The 9,818-nt window shown below is 33.5% G+C and overlaps 1 protein-coding gene across 5 annotated transcripts in view; it reads left to right on the top strand.

Annotated features, from left to right (window-relative positions):
• The window catches only part of YTHDC1 (YTH N6-methyladenosine RNA binding protein C1), a 35,700-nt gene extending 26,635 nt beyond the window's left edge, over window positions 1-9,065 (top strand). For 3 of the 5 annotated variants that reach the window (XM_073891761.1, XM_025887191.2, XM_073891760.1), the window contains 6 exons: window positions 2,378-2,460; window positions 3,729-3,765; window positions 3,838-3,901; window positions 4,007-4,069; window positions 5,696-5,830; window positions 8,060-9,065. In XM_073891761.1, the coding sequence (XP_073747862.1) occupies window positions 2,378-2,460; window positions 3,729-3,765; window positions 3,838-3,901; window positions 4,007-4,069; window positions 5,696-5,830; window positions 8,060-8,284 (607 nt within the window). In that variant the 3' untranslated portion in view covers window positions 8,285-9,065. The remainder of the gene's footprint in view (window positions 1-2,377; window positions 2,461-3,728; window positions 3,766-3,837; window positions 3,902-4,006; window positions 4,070-5,695; window positions 5,831-8,059) is intronic. The other 2 variants (XM_025887192.2, XM_073891762.1) reach the window with 1 other exon arrangement.
• Window positions 9,066-9,818: the final 753 nt, after the last annotated feature.

A 9,818-nucleotide genomic window follows, 5' to 3' on the forward strand; every position in this document is an offset into this window, starting at 1 on the left:
ATCAAGCTGCATGGACTAGTTTGTGGCTTCATTGAGGATTTCACATGGTCACCTTGGTCTCAGTCATTTTTCAAGAGGAAAATGGGGATCTTTCCTTATGCAGAAAAAAAGTATTTGCTAAAGAGTGATAACCAGTTTAAATTAGATAATATTCTGATTATACAATGTATACAATTTGAAATGAGGTAGGCCTTTGTTGCTAAGAACAGGCTAGAAAGGAAGAGGAGGAAGTCTTTATTTGCAAAAATTGTTAATATTTTGTAAAAAGCCTTTTCTTTCAGGTGTGTCTCTGGATAAGCCTTATCAGATATGGGACTTTTATAAAGGATCACTAATGGTTTTTCTGAAGATGACGCCTCATTTAGAGGATAAAATATTTTAAGTTATTTTGATATTCAAGAGGAGCATTATTGGGACTGTTTCAAATTTTACCACCGTGATGTGTTAACCCCATTGCCAAATATTCTCTAACATGTACCCAGTGAATTCACACATCTTGCTGAGCTTCTGAAAACAATAGGTTCTTTCCAAAGGGGATCAAGTGGCCCTGGGAGACCCGGCAACAAACCGAAAAGAAGGGCTGTTGCTGTGTCTATTTACAACTTTTCCAGATGCTGGCAGTACCTGTGGACTTAAAGTGTTTTTTTAGAGGATCGCCATGGTTATTGATCACTACTTTATGAACTAAGCAGCATTTTCCAGGAAAAGGGGGTTTAACTTGTTACAGAATTGGAGAAGTCTTTGCAAAGGACTGATTTAAGCCCTTCTACCCAACACCTTTCCCTGTGTAGATTTGCATACAGCTAAACCTAAAATATTCTGCTAAAGACTGTTGGATGTATGGTTGATGGGATGAAACCTTTGGTTAAGTTTCCTTTTGATGGAAACATCCTGTGGTAGGTACAGATAATCCAACAAGAGTCCCCATTTCTTTGAGCTTAAAAAGGACACTGTCGAGTAGGTAGGAGGAAACCTGGCAGAGCCCCCTTATTTTTGGCCTTAAAGGACTGAACACCAAGATGTCTTTTGAAGTTTTAAGCTAAGAGGTTTCCAGTGCAATACAATATATACAAGTGAAGTTTTTACCTCAGTTTTGCAATGGACTGCAAACTATACTTATTACACCACTACACCTTCTCTCAAGCCTGCCAGGGCCTCCATATATGTATGTGGCTTACAGCTTAAAGTCAGTAGTTGGACTACTATATGAACTGTTACTATCATGTTTTATACCGGTCGTAAATGCACTCCCCAAACTACAAGAAAGCGGTATGTTTATTTTTTAAACCAGCTTTTCATTTTCTTAGTCTTATTTATTGTAGATGCAACTGTTTTTATTTTGTTGGGGGGCTTGGGGTTATTGCACTTTGCAGTTTGAGTGAACTTGTGTTGGAAAAGTTAATGAAAGCAGTTGATAAAGAAATAGCTGGAAAACTAGTGATGCCAGGTTATTATAGAATTTTTATTTGACATAAAAGGTAAAAAGATACTTATTACCAAAAAAACTTGGAATTTTTGTTTTTGTGTAGTTCTTTATCAAATGCTAAATAAAATGAAGTGTATTTATGATGTATTACATTAACCATTGAGATTTATGGGAGACCGTAAAGAGCAGCCCTCTGTAGACAGTAAAATTTCACCTTCTAAACAATATACTTTGAAATTGTTTTATGAACTCTGTTAAACTGCCCCGTTACGTTCCAGTTTTATTTTAAGGCATTGTCTCTAGAAAAAAATTCCCTTAACTCTAAATGTTATTAACTATAGAAATTAGTTTTTCAAAGTATCAAGAGTTTCAAAACTTTCCTGTAAAGTCACTTAGTACGTATCAAATTTTCTGTATGATCATGTGAAAAGCATAATTTTGTGCAAAGCAAAAAGAAATAAGACATTCTTAATTTTGTTTAGACTTCTTCTAGTAACTTTGAATATATAGATTTTAGAGTTAATGTATTGTGTGTAATGATGATAGTTATTTTTTATTTCCTTGCTTTTTCACCTGAATGGAGACTTTATTTGGGAAAGTGTTTTGTTAAACCTGATATTTACATTAGTTTGAGGGCCGCTCATTTACTTTTGTTTAAAATACTAAAATTTGATTTACATATTTTGAGCAGACTACTCTTTCCAAGTTTTTCGTCATAGTATGAGGATTATAGAGAATATCTATTTCCAGCAATACATTCAAGGATTGATTTATAATAATTAGAGGGATTAAAATTTAGAAATTTTAAGATTTGTTCACCAGAAATTAGGATGTTATTTTAAAGGAAATAATGGGCTATTCTTTGTACTTACTTCTGTCAGAAACTCTTGCATTGCTGTTTGTTCTACCAGCAGTTTTTGGTTTAATTTCTAATGTGTCTAATTTGTGTAGGCGTCGACCAGAAGATTATGATATTCATAACAGCAGAAAGAAACCAAGGATTGACTATGCCCCTGAGTTTCACCAGAGACCAGGTTAATATTTTATAATCCTGCAGATATTTGACTTAAAATTATGAAACAACAACAACAACAACAACACAGAAACATTATTATAATCCTATAGTTCTAAAAGTGAGAAAACTTTAGGATGTGACTCCTTAAACCATAGGAAATTACCAGTAGTTGTCACTTAAATTCTTCTACTTTGTGAAGGCTATTTTAGTGTGACTCATTATCATAATCTGTTAATTACCCAATGTTGCTAATTTATAATTATTTCACCCTGGAAACTGCACAAATGTTTTAAGATTAAAAAGTGGTTAGGGAAAGCAGTGATCTTACACTTTATTATGTTTTTTATTTCCTGTTATACTTAATATCTTATGTGGTATATAACTTTGATTAGACACTGAAGTTACACAATATTTTCTAAATAAAAATCTTTAACATCATGTTTTTAGAGAGGAATGAGAAATACTTGGTTTTAATCTCCATAGCATCTTTTCAGCTAGTCTTTCCCTTACCAATTAAAAAAGGCAAACTGTATTTAAGAGAAGATACTTATTTAAAACAGTAATACTTATAAAAATTAGGCAATTTGAAAATTGGTGTTAGTGAGCATTACAGCATTTTTACATAACAAGTGGCTTGATAAACCTCATTCTTTTCCAAAATGGGATATTCCAGAGAGTGAAATTAGTTTTTCCTCAGTAACATGGCCACACAAATGTTTTTACATTTTAATTTGCTAAGTCCCTACTAAAGAAGGGGAGAAAGAATATTTCTTTTTTCACCATGGTTCTTTCACTTAAAATGTATAATCTTCATTTTTGTGACCTTTACAGTTTTTTTTTCTCCCTTTTAAGTTTGCATTTTTTAAAACTATCCGGTTGACTTAGCAAAGCTTGTGTATACCTAAGATGGAAGGTAAACATTTGTTTTAAGGAAGTCCTGTTACCAGTGTCCTCAAGATAATTCCTCTGCCCTTACTTTCCTTATGGTGCAGAATGAAGAAATTTTCTATCTAGCGAGAATTGGGGTGTGGATTTTAGAAGATTCATATGAAAACCTCTCTAGCAGTTTATAATTCTGTGATATCAGTAAGTTATTTAGTTACTTCCTAGATTATCATGTAATCTGAGAAGAAAATCTGAAAATGGAGTAATACAATAATAGCATCACTTAATAGCATCACTATATTTCATGGGAAGAATTGAAATGAGTGGTAAGGAAGATTTAATTATAATGCCATAATAAAAAAATATAAATTTGATTTACTAAAATGCTTGATGTTTGAACAGGGTATTTAAAGGATCCACGATACCAGGAAGTAGACAGGTAAGTTGGGTTCACTCTTGCTTAGCTTTAAATTACATTCTTGGAACTAGCTTATGAATTACCTGAATTTAGTTTCACAAATCTTATTCCCAACAGACGATTTTCAGGAGTTCGCCGAGATGTGTTTTTAAATGGGGTAAGTATTTTATTTTATATATTTAATGTTCATAAAACCAGGATCTGATTTACTTTATAGTTTGGGTTTGATTTTTATGATTGACATTAATATTTTTCATTTTAGTCCTACAATGATTATGTGAGGGAATTTCATAACATGGGACCACCACCACCTTGGCAAGGAATGGTTTGTATTCTTTTTTTGCAAATTATTTAATTTCATTTGCAGTTCCATATATTTTGAATGCTTATTTGGAATGTGATTGTTGCAGTTACCCATTAAGAGACTTAAAATATAAATCTAAGTAGTTGGGGGGCTATTTTTAAAACTAAAGACTAATGAATAATTTGATTTGTGTTAATGCAAATTTAAGTGTTATGGTTTATTACTGTAGTGGCTAGTATTGTAAACTGCCTGGGTTCAAATGCGTTCCCTTCTCAACTCTGTGACCTTGGACAAGTTTCTTAGTTTTCCTTATCTGTAAAACTCAATGGGCATTTGTTCATTCTTTGGCTCATCAAATTAATATTTAGTACCCATTCTGTGCAAGGCACTCTGCTTTACGCTGGGTTGGTGAATGAAATGGACATTGTGTCTGTCTTTGTATGGTTTGAAATTTAATGAATATCAATGTTGACCTAATGGGAGTGTGGAGAAGGTAATTTACAAAATATATGTAAAGTTTAGCATAGTGCTTGATCCCAATACTCAGTAAATTCTTTCTAAAATAAGGTTAGGGGCCCCTGGGTGGTACAGTCGGTTAGGCGTCTGATTCTTTTTTTCTGTTCGGGGTCATGGGATCGAGCCGCACATCAGGCTCCATGCTCCAGCATGGAGTTTGCTTGAGATTCTCTCCCCCTCTCCCCCTCCTGCTTGTGCTCTCTATCTCTAAAATAAAGAAATAAAATCTTTTAAAAAATTAAGGTAATTAAATCCTGTGTATAATTTTTTTTCTTGTGCATGATTTTTAGTTTTTTTTTCTTTCTGTAAGAAAACTGAATATTCTTAGAGTATCTTTTAAGGTATTGAGGATAGCCGAAGCATTAATTCCTGAGAAATAAAAAGCTTGGAAGTTTAAGTAGTTCTTATTATCTTTTTTTTTTTTTTTTTAAATGCTGCCTGTAATGTGGCCTCTTCATCTGACTTATTTCACTTAAGGTACTGTATACAGATAGATGAATTATAAGATTGCTTTCCTTTAGACTCTGTGAAATTTTTAAAAAGTCAGAATATTATCTTGGCACTAACTAGGAAAGTAATCTTTAATTTGCCCTTAACTCATTTTATAATGGCATTTAAAAATTCAGTAGGTCCTGGAGGTCTTTTTATTTTTTAAGGGTAGATGTTTGCATAGTGGTTAATGATTGATCCTAGAGCCAGGTTGCCTGATGCTATGTCCCAGATCCACCTTTTTACTAGCAGTGATTTTAAGCAAGTTACTTAACCAGTTGGTGGCTCAGTTTCCTCTTTTGTATACTAGGAATACCAGTACCTATTTCATTGGGTTGCTGTGAGAAATAAGATGTGTAAAGTGCTTAGGACAGTGCCTCGTTCATTGTAAGCACTGTGTAATGGTTTGTTGTGTTCTGTTAGTATTTAAAATCTTAAAGGATATATAATTACTTAATTACGCACATATTTTCAACAAGCACATAAAGCGTATTTTGAAGAACCTTAATGTCAAAGTAAATGGATCGTACAGATTATTAAATTAATTGTTTGGGATAGGTGGTTTGTATAGGGAAATTCTAAGAATGGTTTATTTACACGGATATTTGGTAGATGTTTATGGAAGTGGTTTTCTTTTTTTAGGCTCCTTATCCTGGAATGGAACAACCTCCACACCATCCTTACTATCAGCACCATGCTCCACCTCCTCAAGCTCATCCCCCTTACTCAGGACATCACCCAGTACCACATGAAGCAAGATACAGAGATAAACGAGTAGTAAGTGCACGAGATGGCTCAAGTGTGAGGGAACTACTTTGAATTCTGTTGATAATTAAATGTGGGAATACTAGGTTATGTTGAGTGATGGACTGTTTCATATTCTTACTGAATGCTGTTTTGAAGTAATTCACAACTTGTTTTAATTAAAAATGGCTAATCCCTTTGGATTATTTAAATAGACAGTATTTCTTTTCACTGATCAAGCAGACTGCTCAAGTTGAGGCAAGTTCTACTTGTAACTCTTAGGTAATGTCATAGGGATATCGTAATTAGGATATTTTCTTTCTGTACAGGGGTCTTCAGTTATAACTAATTATTATTGCAAATAGGTGTTTCTAAGCTTTCTGTATATTCGGACTTAGTTTTCATAGTATAGATGGTGTGTATTAAGTTACTTAACAGGTCATCTGTAGTCTCATTTAGTTATTTGTTTCTCTGCCAGATTTTGTCAATTCACCTCCGCTGTCTGATTCTTAAGACGATGCTAACAAATGACAAACAGATGTTAAGAAAGGCAGATGAGTAATTGTCCTTTAGTAATTATTGGTTCTAATAATTTGATAATGGTTGATATGGGAAGCTTTTTTTGATAACTTCAAAACAGAATGAATGAAAGGCAATCTCTAGTTCGAGATTTCTGGGTTTTCATTACACTAGTTAGAGATTGTTTATTAAATGGTTGATATTCTTTTTTTCCCCCTAATACTTTTATTTTTTTAAACTGAAATTGTCTCCTTGTACTTGTTATTATAATTACTTTGTGTATAAATTTGATAGTCTTAGAAAGATAGTTTGGTTGTTGAAGTAGGATGTACAGTTTGGACATCCCGACCATGTACTTGACATGAGTTTTTTGGCTGGGCCAAATGAATAAGAGCATTTATATTTGAGAGGGCCAGTCAAGAGTAGCCCAGCCTATCTTTGAGATACTTTTATATTAATTATTTTCTTATTCTCATAAAGATACTAATTCTTCAAAATCAAATTATTTTAGGATCTTTAATATTCCATGAAACAATTTGAGAATCCTAATTGACTAATAGACTTTTTTTTTTTTTCAGTCACACAGGAAGAAATACACAGCCTATGTATGATGAAATCTTAGTTGGCTAAGATGAGTTGTGGTGTTTTTTTGTTTTGTTTTGTTTTTTTAAAGATTTATTTATTTCTCGGAGAGAGACAGAGAATGAGTACACAAGCAGGGGGAGAGGCAGGCTCCCTGCTGAGCAAGGAGCCTGATGTGGGACTTGATCCCAGGACCCTGGGATCATGATCTGCACTGAAGGCAGATGCTTAACCAGCTGAGCCACCCAGGCATCCTGAGTTATGGTGTTATAAATGATTACATAATTTTCAAAATAGGAATTCTAAGATTCTTTTACTAAAGGGTACTTGTCCTTTTTATGTAATTTTTTGGTTAGTGTATATATTTTATGCTAATATATTCATTGTATGTGAGAGGTAGGGTGGAACTGTGGTTTTGAACCTTATGTTCTGAATATTTGAGCTGACTTGAAGAAAGACCAAGTTCAGTAAGTAAAGAGTTGAGAACCAAGAGTAGAAAGCTAGAGCAGGGAGCAAGCTTATAAGTAGCCACAGTGACAACTTGGACAGTTGCTCATCTTACCCTCTCTCATCCTCCTCAGCCTTTTATGTATTATTAGATCTGTGTGGAGTAGACTTAACAATCTTACTGAAGTATTTTCTTAAAATCACGTCCTATTTCGTAAGTTGTCATTAACTGGTTTAGTTTGAAAGGAAATTTGGAATGTAAGAATTCCTCATTTTACCATAAGAGGGCAGACTTGGTTCAGGTTAGTTTGTAGAATCAAGGAAAAAAATAGGGTTCACCTATTGCAGAAAAACATTGATGATACTTAGCATAGTTGGCATCAGGCTTGTATCTGTGATCATTGATAATCATCACTAGGTGATTACTTTGGCCTGAATCTTATCAGAAAGATTAGATGGAAAAGTCATTGAAGTTATATAGCAAACTGCACAAAATGACTTTCAACAGGATTTGAATAATTTCTCTTATAGGTGTCTAGTAAGACATTAAAATCCTTTTTCTAAGCAGTATCAAAATTGCATTTTGTGAATTAATCCATTAACGCATTTCTCTAGATTTTTTTCTCTGCCGTACAGTAATTACAATATAGGGACCATAAGTTCCTCTTTTTTTTTTTTTTTTGACATACCTAACCCATTTCTTACCTTTTCTAGCATGATTATGACATGAGGGTGGATGATTTCCTTCGTCGCACACAAGCTGTTGTCAGTGGTCGGAGAAGTAGACCCCGTGAAAGAGATCGGGAGCGAGAGCGAGACCGCCCTAGAGATAACAGAAGAGACAGAGAACGAGATAGAGGACGTGATAGAGAAAGAGAAAGAGAGCGATTATGTGACCGGGACAGAGACCGAGGGGAGAGAGGTCGATATAGAAGATAATGCGCTTTTGGAAGCACTGATTGTTTAAAGATAAAAAAATCTTGTATTTTTTTTGTGTGTGTGTGTGTGTTTACAAGTAGTAAATTTATTTTCAGCGGTCTACTTAAAGTTCATTGTGTAGAAGGGTTAATTAAATCCCTCTTTGTTCCAAGCATGCAGTATAATAAGAACTGGAAAAACTCAAATCCTCCAAAAATGCACAGTTGACAATTTGAGTTGACACTTTTATTGGAGCAGAATGGAACAGTCCAAGAATGTAGATATTGATTCATTCTCCATAAATGTTCATCTACTTATAGTGTGTTCATCCTAGAGTTATTTTTTGTTTGTTTTCTTTTTTTTGGATCTTGATTGATGACTGCCATATTTTGCTTTGATGTGTTTCTAAATGTAGTTGCACACGGTTCAGTAAAAATAATGCTGCTATCAAGTATGCAAATATTGAAGTATGATGGTTTGACAGTATGGCAGTGTTGTAGCAGCCTCTTTGTTTCTCCCTTTCCCTCTTTTTTTAATCTTAAAAAGTCACTTTTTATTTTTCTTCAGTCTTCAATGATGAGAGCAATATTAAGAAGACATTGCTATCTAATTTTTAATCTTTTTAAATAAAAAATTCCTATGTTCAGTAGCATGGTTGATGCTGTCATTTAGCCTTCCCCTCCAAACTGTATACATTGGCTTGGAATGTTCACAACTTGCGTGTGTGGCAGCGGAAGATAATTCCCATATTCTACATTGCTACTGTTTTGTATAAAATAAATTGGTAAAGATTGACACTTAACCTGTTGTACTTCTTTCTTGTCTGGATGCAAGTTTGTTTTCTTATGCATTAGTGGACATAAAATAACTTTTTATTATTTTTGTGTTTAGGAATTGTAGGAACCCTGGTTCCCCCACCCCTTTCTTGCATAGTTTAGCAGAAATGATTGTCCTAGGCCAATTATGTTAAAAGCCTAGTTCTATTTCAAATATAAGAACTAATGGTACTTGATGGAATTATGTTGATATTTGGTTAAATATTTATTTTGATAATATTTTTGGATTTACTCTGGTCACAGGATTGTTTTATTTCAGGTTTTTTGATGTTTTCATCTTCAATAAGTGGACTACTTTAAAAATGTTTTTCTATTTTACTTTTAAAATACACTTTTAAATCTCTTACAGGTACATAGTTTAAGTTATCCATCAATCCTTCCCAGTAGTAACAAGCTATATAAAATAAAGGGCCACATAAGAATATAGTTTATGAAAGACTTTTTTGCATTTCAGTTTCTTGAGTTATACCTGAATTTTGGCTTTTATTAAGTTGAATATTTAAACATTTGGGGTATTTTAAGTATATGACCACTTTTTTCATAGTGTCCTATTTACCTTGCAGTCTGTACCAAATCATGATCACAATTTTATATTTACTCTGTATTGGTCTGAAAAGGGGAATGCAGGAACTTCACTCTTGAAAGATACTTAAAACTATCAGTTTACTGCTTTTATATTCTCCCTGGCATTTAGAATATTTTTTCCATGCACTCATAAT

This window comes from Callorhinus ursinus, unplaced genomic scaffold (assembly GCF_003265705.2).
Source record: "Callorhinus ursinus isolate GAN/ISIS: 27379988/994484 unplaced genomic scaffold, GSC_fseal_2.0 scaffold4, whole genome shotgun sequence".
Lineage (NCBI taxonomy): Eukaryota > Metazoa > Chordata > Mammalia > Carnivora > Otariidae > Callorhinus > Callorhinus ursinus.